This window comes from Lagopus muta, chromosome 6 (assembly GCF_023343835.1).
Source record: "Lagopus muta isolate bLagMut1 chromosome 6, bLagMut1 primary, whole genome shotgun sequence".
In the NCBI taxonomy this organism is placed as follows: Eukaryota; Metazoa; Chordata; class Aves; order Galliformes; family Phasianidae; genus Lagopus; species Lagopus muta.
In genome coordinates this window covers 6,727,077-6,738,496 of record NC_064438.1, presented here as the reverse complement: position 1 = coordinate 6,738,496, position 11,420 = coordinate 6,727,077, and the positions used below count along the sequence as shown (strand labels likewise).

The following is an 11,420-nucleotide window of genomic DNA, read 5'->3' as shown; positions in this document are numbered from 1 at the left end:
CTCCTGCTGTTTGCTTGTCAAGCAGCCTTGGCCTGCTCGGTGTTCCGAAATCCAGGGTTATTCCCACTGGGCAATACCCCCTGGGGTTCTGCAGGCGCAACAGCAAGGGGGAGAAACGAAGCGAGCGGACTGAGGATTCGAACTGCGGGTTCGGTCCTCCAGGGCCATAGAGAGGGCAGGAGAGAGCAGCCGGGCGGCTTCCCGCCGGCAGCGGCGGTTCCCATGGAGATGGAAGATGGCGGCGAGGAGTGAGTGTGGGGCCGGGAGCGGGAGGCGGCGGGGAACGTGAGCCGGGCGGCGGACAGCGGGACCTCGCCCATCCCGTCCCACGACCCCCGCAGGCCGCCAGCGCTCCTCGGCCCCGCTGCAGGTCCTGCTCTTCCTCAACGGGTGGTACAGCGCGACCTACTTCCTGCTGGAGGCGTTCATCTTCGCCTACAAGGGTGAGCTCCCGCCCTCCCGCTCCTCCGCCCCCCGCGCCCAGCCCTGAGCGTGGCCGTGCCCGCAGTGCTGCTGCTGCCGTACCCGCTCACCAACCTGCTGCTGGACGTGCTGCTGCTGCTGCTCTACCTCGGCGTTGAGGCCACGCGCATCTTCTTCGGTGAGGCCTCGTCCCTTTTCTCCCTCCCCCCAAGCCCTTCGTCACGCTGCGGGGCCTCGCACTGCTCACCCTGTGCCCTGCAGGTTCCAAGGGCAACCTGTGCCAGCGCAAGGTGCCTCTGGCCGTCTGCCTGGCCCTCACCGTGCCGGCGGCTGTCATGGCGACCTACTGCCTGCTGCTGCAGACCTACGCCCTGCGCCTGGAGGCCATCCTCAGCGCCATCCTCCTGCTCTTCTACGCAGTGGAGCTGCTGCTGGGTGGCCTGGCGCTCACCTCCTTCTCTAGGTAGGTGGCACAGGAGGGGAGGGAGCTCTGGAGGTTCTCCTGTCGAACCCCCTGCTAAAGAAGGTTCTCTAGAGTACGTTACAAAGGAGAGCATCCAGGTGGGTGTCCCCACCATCTCTCTGGGCAGCTCGTTCCACTATTCTGTTACCCTCAAAGTCAAGTTCTTCCTCGTGTTCAAATGAAATTACCGTGTTCCAGTTGGTTCCCTGTTGTCCCTTGTTCCTGCCCCCATGCTCTTGACCCCTACCCTTCAGATATTGATAAGCATTGATCAGATCCCCTTTCAGCCTTCCCTTCTCCAGGCAGAACGGCTGCAGGGCTCTCAGCCTTTCCTTGTAAGGGAGGTGCTCCAGGCCTCAACCATCTTTGCAGCACTACAGCAGTTTCTTATCTACTAAGAGCCAGGGAAGCCAGAACTGGTCCCATTGCTCCAGATGTGGCCTCCCTAGGGCAGAGCAGAGGATGAGGAGAACCTTGCTTGCTCCGCTGGCCACACTCTGCACAATGTACCCCAGGGTCCTGCTGGGCTCCTTGGCCATGAGAGCACACTGCTAGTGTATGGACAAGTGTTTGTCAACGGGGACACTACTGGCATTCTTGGCCACAAAGGCACGCTGCTGGTTCATGGCCAACCCATTATCCACCAGGACACCCAAATCCTTCTCTGCAGATCCCTTCCAGCACTGCTGTACGCAGTTACATGCATAGGACCCTACACTTGCCCTCGTTGAACCTCATCAGGTTCATCCCCCACCCAAATCTTAGCCTGTCCAGGTCTCACTGAACAGCAGCACAGCCTTCTGGTGGTTGAGCCTCTCCTCACATGTCCTCCTCTGTCCTTTACAGCACAGATGCGTACTGAGACCCTGCAACAGAGGACCACAGCAGCACAGGTACACGAGATGGCAGCAAGCAGGTGGCACTGGCTACATCTCCCAGCCTGTGGCAGTGAGCCAGACCCATGCCAGCACCTGTGGCCAGTGCCAGGAGGGTGCTTCTTCCTGCCTTCCCAGGCAGCGCTGGCCCTGCTGGCACCTGACCCCAAGGCTTGTGACACACAGGTCAGTTCAAAGGTACAGAGAAATTTTTTTTTTTTTTTTTTTACAGCATTGTCAGAAGAAATCACTATTTTCCAATAAATATGTATTTTTACCTGGTGCCTCAGTCTGTGGCATCCTCGAGGGCAGCAGGCTGGCCATAGGGTGCTCAGAGGCTTCAGGCACCTCATTACCAGTGCCAACCCCTGCCCTGAGCTAACCTGGGGGGGCACAGAAGCTCTTGGGAAGGCACTGGAAGACTTTGGGTGGGGAGATCATGTAGGTGCTTGGCTTTTGCTGCCCATCCCTCAAATGTGGCTGCACTCCCCTACGACGCACACGCCTTCATCCCCGACAGAATCTCTTCAAAAATGCCATATAAAAGACTGACAATGTCATCAAGTTTATTACACAATTTCCAACCTATCAGAAAGACAAACAAACCTAGTCACTGCGGGCAGGAGGGGCAGCGCCTCGCCAGGTGGTTAACAGGGGTTCGCTCTGCACTTTTCCCCCCACTAATTGGAAAGAAACTATAAACTTGTGTCGTTAAGTAGAAAAAAAAAAAACAACAAAAAAACAAAAACCAGAACTCACCCACCAAATGCTTCCCCCCAGCGTTCACCTGCTAAGCTGGCAGGCACCTCGTGGTACTTGACAGAATTTTTTTGTGTGATTTTAGCCTAAAAAAAGACCTGTGGAGCCGGGTTTCTCCTGTCCAGCAACAGTTCTGAAGGCGATGCCACCCAACTGGCATCCCGGGGGGCTGGCTGGTGGTTTGGGGCTCCTTAGTTTGCCTTGAACCCTTTGGGCTCCTCCAGTGCACAACTTTAGTTGGAGGGACCTGTCTGGGGCTATGAGCTCCTCCTGGGCCTTGAAACAGCTGTGCACAGCACTGTGCAGCCACACTGGGCATAGGGACCTCGTGGCTCTTTGTCTTGCCTTGACAGGTGGCTCGTTGTCTCTGCCACCTGTCCCAGCTTGCAAGTACACCACTGTGCGCAGAAATGCTGCTGGGAAGGGGAGACACAGTCCCTGCGTTTGCAGCTCTGCTTCCTCTAAAACAAGGAAGGCTCTGTGGGAGAGGCTGGCTTCGTGTGAGGCCCCACCAACTCCTGGCAGCCAGAGCTGCTGCTCTGGGAGATGAACTGGCTGCGATCCTGCTGTGAAAGTTGGGGCAAAGGGGGTGACCCCAGCCCAGCTCTCTTCCAGCTGAAACGAAAAGCTGCGTGCCTCTGAGCCCCCGTGCCCCCGAGGATCTGTCCATTTCCAGCCACTCCTGGAGGGCTGTGAAAGGAAAGGGCTCAGGAGCCTTCCTCCGTGAAAATAAAGCACCATTTCTCTTTGGGTCCAAGTATTCACAGAGCAGGGCCCCCTGGCTTTCAGCCTCTCCTCCGGGAGCAGCAGTAGCAGTGGGTGTGAGCAAGGGCTCAGGCCCCAAGGCCACGAGGTGTCAGGGAGTCCCTTGGGTGCCCCAGAAGAGCTGTGGGTGGCGGGCAAGGGGTGAAGCAGCGTCAGTGGCGCAGTCCTGGTCAAGGTGAGGAGATACGAGTCCATTAAAAACCACTTACTGAAAACTTCTGCACGAGAGAGAAGAGAAGCGAGGTCAGCACTGCAGCACCACGCGTCCCCAGCCATCGGCGCAGCGGCACCCGCTCTGGCCTCACCTGTCTCAGTGGTGCCGGTCCCTCTCTCTGTCCCTGTCCCGGTGCCGTTCGTGCTCCCGGCTCCGCTCCTGGAAATAATCCTCGTGCCGATCCTCGCTGTGCAGGACGTCCCGGTGCCGCCGACTGCTCTCACGGGACCGGCTGGGAGAGCGCTCCCGAGACCGGTGTCTTTTCCTGGGGGGAAGAAGAGCGTTTGGTCACCTGCGGAGACCCCAAGGAGCCGTGCAGCCCCCCGAGGCAGGGTACCTGGTGGAGCTGCTGCTGGAGCCTGTGCTGTAGGACTTGGCTTCGATCCCGTGCAGGCAGTCTTTGAGGGAGGAGAGGAGGACGCGGCACCGCTCGTCGTTGGCAACGCGGGACTGTTTGATGACGGCAATGGCCGTCAGGAGGGTCTCGATGGCATCGCTGTAATCACCTGTGGGGAGCAGAGGAACGGTGAGGGATGCGGCAAGCTGCAGGCTCAGGGCTGAGGGGACAACGGGGCACAGGGACGCAGTCACCGTTACCCGCACTGGCACCCGACACCGCTTTGGAAATGGCACTGCTGGAGATGGCCCGGTTCCTATTCATGATCTCCTCGAACTCCACCTCGCTCACAGGGGCAGGTGGTGGACCGAGCTCCCGGCTGTGCAGATACAGGGTGGAGGGCTCAGCGCAGCTCCCCCCGGTGGCGCCGAGCCCCCCTCTGCCCTCCGCTCACCTGCTGTGGTTGTACGAGGTCAAAGCTTTGCCGTAGGCATCTGGTGGAGGCCCCAGGGCCGCGCTGGGTGGGGGGAAGAAGGCTGGGTTGAGGTGCAGGGCCGGGGGGACGGCCCCTGGGGGGGGCACAGCCAGGTGCGGGGGCAGTCGGGGTGGAGGGGGCATGAGGTGCTGGTAGTGGATGCCGGGCGGCGGGGGGGGGACGCCAAAGCTGGAGGAGAGGGGCGGCAGAGGAGGCATGGGTGGTGGGGGCAGCCCCATGAGGGGCAGGGCAGCGGGGGGGCGGTTGAAGAAGGGCAGGATGGAGGGGGGCTTCTCCAGGCGGCCAGGTGGCAGCGCGTTCTCCGTTGGTGTGGCATGGCCATCCAGCGAGTCAGAGGAGTCCCGTGAGTGGGCCCTCGGCGGCACGCCTGCAAGGGGCACGGGAAGGGCAGTGAGCTGCGGCCAGAGGTCCCGCCTGCCCCGCACTGACCTCCTCCTCTTCTTCCCTACGCGCGCGTGAGGTTCAGCCTCAGGAAAGTTCAAGGTGCCCAGGGAAAGATCCAGCCAGCCAAACGTAGCCTCCACTTACGCGTGCCTCTCCAAAAGGGTCACCCGCGGCCACCCGCACAGCGTCCTGGGGACGCTCGCTTTCAGTGGCCACAGAGAGAGCAGGGATGCGGACAGGGGTGAAAAGAAATGGGGAGAGATGGCCAGAGCCCAGCTTCCTGAAGGCAATAAACAGCCCCAAGCACCTGCAGTCTGCTCAAGCAGGCAGCATGAGCATGGATGCAGGGGCAGAACCAAGTGCCAACAGCTGTAGGAAGGAAAAACTGCCCTGGAAGAGAAGGGCAGGAATTGAGGATGAGGCTTTCGGGATGAGCCAGGAGAGAAGAGGGGACAGAGCTCTGGGAAAGCTGCCAAGCCATTACGAGACCCCTCAGGGAGGCTGAAAGTGCACAAACCCTGGCCACTGAACCACGAAGGTGGGCAGGGACACGGCCCAACAGTGCTGCCAAGCAGCAACAGGGCCAAAGGAAGAGTGCGATAGTTGCAGCTACCCCCCTGAACCTTGGCCAAAGCCTTTAGAAAGATGGGCTTTCCTTGCATGAAATGGGTCACGGGGTCTACAATGAACACAGCTGGCCAAGACCTCCTCGTCAGTGCTCCTGCCAAGTCCGTCCGTGCGGGCTCTGCAGAGCCCCCCAGTGCGGGGCCAGGGCGTCACATCGCTGCGGAGTGAGGCTAGGACCATCTATGGCCATTGTAGAAAGCCCACGGCCAGGCCCCAGCTGGAATACTGTGTCCAGTGATGGGCACCTTACCTCCGCAGGGATGGACAAATTCTGGAGGAGATCCAGAGAAGAGCTACTAATAGATATGGAGGGTCTTAGCTATGTTGGTAGGCTTAAGCCCATTCAGTTTGGAGAGGAGGAAGAGGAGGCTACGAGGGATCTTCGCAGTGAGTGAGCACCTAAAAGGGGATCATAAAGACTCGGGTCAGGATCTAAGCAGACTCAGAAGCAACCGGACATAACCCCAGAGGCTGCTGGTGGTTTACCCCCACACCCCGAGGTCTTGTCCTGACGGCTCAGTGGGGCCCAGGGAGCTGCCCGCGGTGCGCCTGCACCCCACTCACGTTTGCGAGCCTGAGCCTCGAACTGGGACAGGTTCTGCCGGGTGGCCAGCCTCACCTCCACCTTGTCCCCATTGAGCACTTTGCCAGGCAGGAGCTCCAGCAGCTTGTGGACCGAGTTCTCAGAGGCCACCACCACCTCTGCGTACCTGCAAGGAGGGCTGGTGGTCAGCAGGCTCCCGGCCCTTCACCCCCTCGCAGGTTGACAACCCACACCGAGCAGCACGGAGCTCGTGCCTCCATCAATCCCCCTCCCTTTCCCAATGCCTGTGCTGTGGACAGCCAGCGTTTCATCCTCCCTGCTCTGTGCCAGCTAGGGAAAGCTCTGCCCCCTCACCGCCCCCAGGACGTGGCTATGGGGGGCCCGGCTACCCCATTCTCCCACGTTCCCTTACCCCTCAGCGCTCACCCTTTCGACTGGCCATTGGCTCGGTTCTCCGCAAACTTCAGCTCCACCACATCATATACACCCACTGAACGGATGGTCTGGATCAGCTGCTGGTCGGTTGTCCACTGTGGGGCAGCAAGGCAGAGGCTGGGATTGTGTTCAGCTCCGGCAGCCTCCCCGGCACCCCAGGCCCAAAGGCAGCCCTCCCGCTGGCTCCATGGCCTCTCAGGGCTACAGAGTCCCTTTTCCCTTAGGCCAAGCCCAGCTTGGAGTATTGGCTCAGCACAGAGGAAGGAGAACCGCTGCCCCAAGCGACCCTACGTCTCCAAAGAACCCTCACTTGTTTGTGCCTCCAAAGCACTCACCCAGGAGAAGCTGCCCACGTAGACAGCTGCCCTCTTGTTGCGCAGCCCGCTGTAGGTATACAGGATGGCAGGGGCTTTGCTGTTGGGTTTGGGGGGGGGCTCCTGGCGGATCTCAGGGGGGGGCTCCAAGCTGCCGGTGCGGCTTTCGGGGGGCTGCGAGCTGGCAGTCAGCACGTCGTCATACAGGTCCATCTGGTCAGCATTACTGAACTCGGAGTCCTGCGAGGGGAGAGACGGTTAAGGGGAAGCTGGGGTTGATACTCGGGCTCAGGAAGGGCTCTCTGGGTTGTTAGGGCACACAGGGGGCTATGTGAACTGCCCTGTTCTACTGAAACACTCCCAGCACCGCCCAGTAGAAGCCAATTCTCAGCCCTATGGAGTGTCACATCCCAAAGCCTTCTGCCGTCCCCAGAGCCACCTCCTCCACTTTCTCCATAGCTGGCTTGCTGGCTGTGACCTCAGCAACTGGGCAAGATCCAGCTTGTTTTATGCACCAATCTCATCAATGCAGAAGCAGAAACCAAACGCCTCAGGGCTGAGCCTCCTACTCCCTTCAGCAGGTACCAGACCCCTCCTTGCCCGCAGGCAGTTCCATCACCTGGCTCCACCAGCACAATTGCACTCTCTTTCAGGCCAACTTTCTCCATGCACTCTCTGCAGTATTTCAGCCTTTAGGATGAAGCTGTGACTGAGGAAGCTCACCAGCTCCCGGGCAGCACAAACCCAGAGATCTGCCTCAGCACTGCAAGGGCTGATCCCTCCCCTCTCCAAGTCCTCCAGAAAGCCACCCTCTGACCCCTGAGGCCATCTCCACATGCAGAAGATGCCACTCTTCATCAGCAGGCAGCCCTAAGGTTCAGAGAAACCCAGTACAAAACCGTATCCTCTCTGATGCTCTCTCCTTGACAACCGTTCCTAAAGAAAGCCATAATTTTTGGCATTAGGCTCCTTTGGCTGATAAAAAGGTTACAGAAATTCCAATATGTAGTTATTTTTGTCCTCATTCTCTAAACAGCCCCAGTTCCTCTGCCTCCCACACTCCTGCCCCAAGGCCTGGAAGCTTTCTGCTTGTGAGAGCTCTGGAGAATAGGAATAGGTGCTGGGGCAGGGATCGCTCAGGAGCTGCTGTGACATGGGAACTCTCGTAGCTCCTCCGGGTTTGCTTGTGTTTTGATGTTCCCCTTTACAAAGATCCTAGCAAGGCAACGCTGAACCTGCAGCACTGCCCATTGCCACCATCTTTCCTCCAACCACAACCAGCTCCAGTTCCCGAAGCTTCCATCCATCCAGCTGTGCTACAGCACCCTTTGTGCCCCACACCCCAAACTCTCTGTGGTTACGCTTTTCCACAATGCCTTCCACGGGTTGGGCTCACACTGTCCCTCTCAGTTTTGCCCCTCAAACTCCCAGTCTAGAGCAGCCCCTCTTTTTCTTCAGCTCTCACTTTAGCATTCCACAGAACTGCTGTAGAGTTTCTCCATTATTTTCTATCCTGGAATTACAGCCCTACAACCTCTGCATGCCTACTTTTCCCTCCCCCAGTCACCTCTCCCAAGCTCCATGGATACTAACTACCACCAAACTGCCCAAGAACCCCTAAACTGAGCAGAGAACAGCAACGGAAACTATTCTAGGAGGAGCTCACTGCCCTCTGAGGCCACTTCCTCACTCTGAGAGCTGTCCCAGTGAGGCCCCTAGACATCCAGGGCCCACTCTTCGCAGTGAGAGCAGTCCCAGGGGAATTCCCCGACCCACGGGACCGATCCCAGCCCCACGTGTGCCCCCAAACCCACTTTTTTTTTGCCCAGACCCCCTCTGCGTGCCTCCCCCTCCCAACCTCCACACCTGGTTAAACTCTTCGTCAGCGTAGATATCAATCAGGTCCACTCCCTCCGACATGTTCCAAGGCGAAGAGCACACCGAAGGGGCTCTGCGGCGAGGAATGAGTCACCACAGCACCCTTACTGCCCCCATCACACCCCCTCAGGGCCCTGCCTGCCCCGAAACGGGCCCTGCGAGCACAACAGGCCCCTCGACCAAAGCACGAGCCTCCCCCACCTCACGTCCCCTCGCTCGGGATTTAGGGATGAGGAAGGGAGCGGGGGTCCCACGTCCCCCACCCGGTGAGGCCCCGCCCGCTGTAGGCCCCAAACTCCCGCGCTCCCGCGCCAACAGCGCTCACCGCCACCTCCAGGGCCGCCACGCCACGCCCCTTCCTGCTTCCTCCTCCCACCTTTGACACGCCCCTTCCGGCTCCCGCCCGCATTTGCCACGCCCCTTTCCGCTTCCTCCTGCTTTCGTCACGCCCCTTCCGGTCCTCCCTGCCTGCCATAGAGTCGAGAGGGCTGGGTGTGCAGAACGCCCCCTGGTGGTGGTGGGGTTGGGAGGAATCATGGCGATGAGCAGGGTGAGAAGGGGCTGCGGGCTGACGGAGGCTGTAGGAAGGATTTTGGGGGGGCGAATTGGGGATACCGGGGCGAGGGACTGAGGGACAGTGAGGAAAGTGGGAGTGGGCTTCTGCTTTGGTGCTGTGTGTGAGGACTAGGGCTTGAAGGGAAATAGGGGAGAAATGGGGAAGAGTTGGGGCCTAGAGGGGAACGGGGAGGGGATTGGGGCTAGAGAGGAACGGGGGAGGAGGGGGATTAGGGCCTAGAAGGGGAGAATAGTAAGAGAATGGGGCCTAGAGGGGGAGTGGGAAGTGGGATTGAGGCCTGGAGGGGAAACGGGCAGGAGTAGGGCCTGGTGGGGAATGTGGGGTAATTGTTGCATGGGGAGAAATGGGGTCTGTATGTGGGATGGAGGAGATTGGGAATGGGGGAGCCTGAAGACTCGCTGTGGAATTGTGGTTTCTGACCAGAGGGGAATGAGGGGTCTGGGGGGTCCTATGAGGAATGGGTGCATTGGGATCTGCAGAGGAAATGGGGACAAAGTAGGGCTTGGAAGGTATTGCTGCCTGGGGGAGAATGCAAAGGGATTGGTGCTTGGAGGGGATTGGAGTCTGTATATAGGGTGGGAACATCAGGGCCTGTGGAATGGAGGGGTTTGGAGGCAGTGGGGCTGTGTGGCATGGGAGTAGACTGGGGTTTCTGAGGACTGGAAGGGGGTCTGGGGGGAAGGTCCTATGAGGAGTGTGGGATGGGGCAGCAAAGTCTGGGGGTGAAATGTGAAGCTGAGTGTGGACATAAGGGGGGCGTGAGAAGATGGAGCCACGAGCAGGGTAGGAGGGATTGGAGCCTGGAGGGGGAATGAGGGGCAATGTGTGGGGTCGGGGGCTTAGCAGGGCCTGGGATGTGTCTTGTGCTGGGGAATAGGTGGGCTGTACGTGGAATGGGGGTGACTGGGGGTTGTGGGGCTCTGCTAGGGCTCTCCTCATCTTTTCCCATCTCCTTGGCAGCTGTGCTCGCTGCCCCACTGCATACTGCGCCGCCCAGCGCTGGCAATGCTGTGCGTGCCACGTGGCTACAGCGGGGCATCGCTGGGCGACTCAGGGAAGGACATGCTGGAGATCCCACTGCCGCCCTGGAAGGAGCGCCCCAATGAGCCTCTGCCCACCAAGAGAGCGCGTCTGCTGTATGAGAGCAGGAAGAGGGGCATGCTTGAGAACTGCATCTTGCTCAGGTGGGGCCTTGCACAGACAGTGACAGGGCAAAGGCAGGAAGGAGCTTTTTCTCAGGCTGGAGGTTGTGTCCCGCTTACCCCCATGTATTCTCCTGCAGCCTTTTTGCCAAGGAGAACCTGAGCCGTATGGACGAGCGGCAGCTGAACCTCTATGACCGGCTCATCAACGAGCCTAGCAATGACTGGGACATCTACTACTGGGCCACAGGTATGTATGCACTGCATGTGGGCGACTTGGGGCAGTGCTGAGCTGCTCTCCTACGCTCTGCCTCTTATTTGCAGAAGCCAAGCCCACGCCGGCTGTGTTCGACAACGAGGTGATGGCCATGCTGAAGGAGCTTGCTAAGAACAAGAAGAAGGAGCAGAGGCTACGGCAGCCGGACCTGGAGTACCTCTTTGAGTCCACAAACTGACAGCTTCTCCCTCAGGGCACAACAAATAAAGCTGTGACTGCTAGCTCCTGGTACAAGTGTCCGCTGCCTCCAGGTACTCAGGCACAGTGGGTCACCCCACAGCTTGCCATTCCCCCGTCTGTTTGTCCCCATACCAAGCTATGGTCTCTGCCCCACTGCTCACCCGCCATGGGACCAGGCATCATCTTGGCGTGGCACTGTGGGGACCTCATGGATTTCTGTGCCGTTTCACGGGGGCCGCAGGACCCCCGCATGGGCCAGGATGGTGGGATCCCTGAAATACAGGGAGCCGTGCTGGAAATGTTGTGTCGGGGGGCTCAGCCTACAGCTGAGGGGAGGGGCACGAAGTAGGGGGGGGCGTGGCATCGGGTGGTGGGCGTGGCCTGTGGCGTAGGGGCGTGGCCTTTTCGGGTTGGTTCTGTGCTGAGAGGGCGTGGCCTAGGAGCGCGGGGGCGTGGCCTAGGAGTGCGGGGCGTGGCCCTCGGCCCCACCCCCAGCTGTACTGCGTTGCTCGGGTGCCGGTGTCTTCAGTTGGAGGCGATGGGCAGCGGCGGCTCCACGTGTCCCATTTCGGCTGAGGGCCCGGCGGGCGTGGAGCAGCGCCTGGAGGCTCGGGGCGGGCAGTTGCCCCCGGCGCTATGGGCACAGCGTGGGCTTCGCAAGCTGTACCTGAGCGGTGCCGGGTTGCGTGACGTGCCGGCCGAGCTGGCGTCCCTGCGGCACCTCCGCACA

General features: G+C 59.9%; 4 protein-coding genes across 5 annotated transcripts in view; 3 read left to right on the top strand and 1 right to left on the bottom strand.

Annotated features, from left to right (window-relative positions):
- Nucleotides 1-132: 132 nt before the first annotated feature.
- TMEM216 (transmembrane protein 216) lies at nucleotides 133-2,038 on the top strand. Its single transcript, XM_048949649.1, has 6 exons — nucleotides 133-248; nucleotides 342-443; nucleotides 509-601; nucleotides 685-886; nucleotides 1,733-1,779; nucleotides 1,994-2,038. Exons 1-5 carry the CDS (start codon nucleotides 236-238, stop codon nucleotides 1,746-1,748), a joined length of 426 nt encoding a protein of 141 aa, XP_048805606.1. The 5' UTR covers nucleotides 133-235; the 3' UTR covers nucleotides 1,749-1,779; nucleotides 1,994-2,038.
- A 264-nt stretch (nucleotides 2,039-2,302) lies between these two features.
- Nucleotides 2,303-8,904, bottom strand: CPSF7 (cleavage and polyadenylation specific factor 7). 2 transcript variants are annotated; one of them, XM_048949603.1, is made up of 10 exons: nucleotides 8,840-8,904; nucleotides 8,503-8,587; nucleotides 6,658-6,876; nucleotides 6,314-6,417; nucleotides 5,908-6,053; nucleotides 4,291-4,699; nucleotides 4,097-4,215; nucleotides 3,837-4,005; nucleotides 3,591-3,764; nucleotides 2,303-3,503 (listed from the first exon to the last, which is right to left on the bottom strand). In XM_048949603.1, exons 2-9 carry the CDS (start codon nucleotides 8,554-8,556, stop codon nucleotides 3,596-3,598), a joined length of 1,389 nt encoding a protein of 462 aa, XP_048805560.1. In that variant the 5' UTR covers nucleotides 8,557-8,587; nucleotides 8,840-8,904; the 3' UTR covers nucleotides 2,303-3,503; nucleotides 3,591-3,595. The 2 variants fall into 2 exon arrangements, with proteins under 2 accessions (XP_048805560.1, XP_048805561.1); XM_048949604.1 differs by having other exon boundaries at nucleotides 2,303-3,451.
- Nucleotides 8,905-8,954: 50 nt separating this feature from the next.
- Nucleotides 8,955-10,733, top strand: SDHAF2 (succinate dehydrogenase complex assembly factor 2). The gene is made up of 4 exons (XM_048949648.1): nucleotides 8,955-9,064; nucleotides 10,052-10,275; nucleotides 10,374-10,483; nucleotides 10,558-10,733. The coding sequence occupies exons 1-4, from the start codon at nucleotides 9,050-9,052 to the stop codon at nucleotides 10,686-10,688; spliced, it is 480 nt and encodes a 159-aa protein (XP_048805605.1). The 5' UTR covers nucleotides 8,955-9,049; the 3' UTR covers nucleotides 10,689-10,733.
- Nucleotides 10,734-11,082: 349 nt separating this feature from the next.
- Nucleotides 11,083-11,420, top strand: part of LRRC10B (leucine rich repeat containing 10B) — a 1,406-nt gene continuing 1,068 nt past the window's right edge. The window contains exon 1 of the mRNA XM_048949629.1: nucleotides 11,083-11,420. This exon is cut by the window's right edge and continues 1,068 nt beyond it. Coding sequence (XP_048805586.1) covers nucleotides 11,229-11,420 — 192 coding nt within the window. The 5' untranslated portion in view covers nucleotides 11,083-11,228.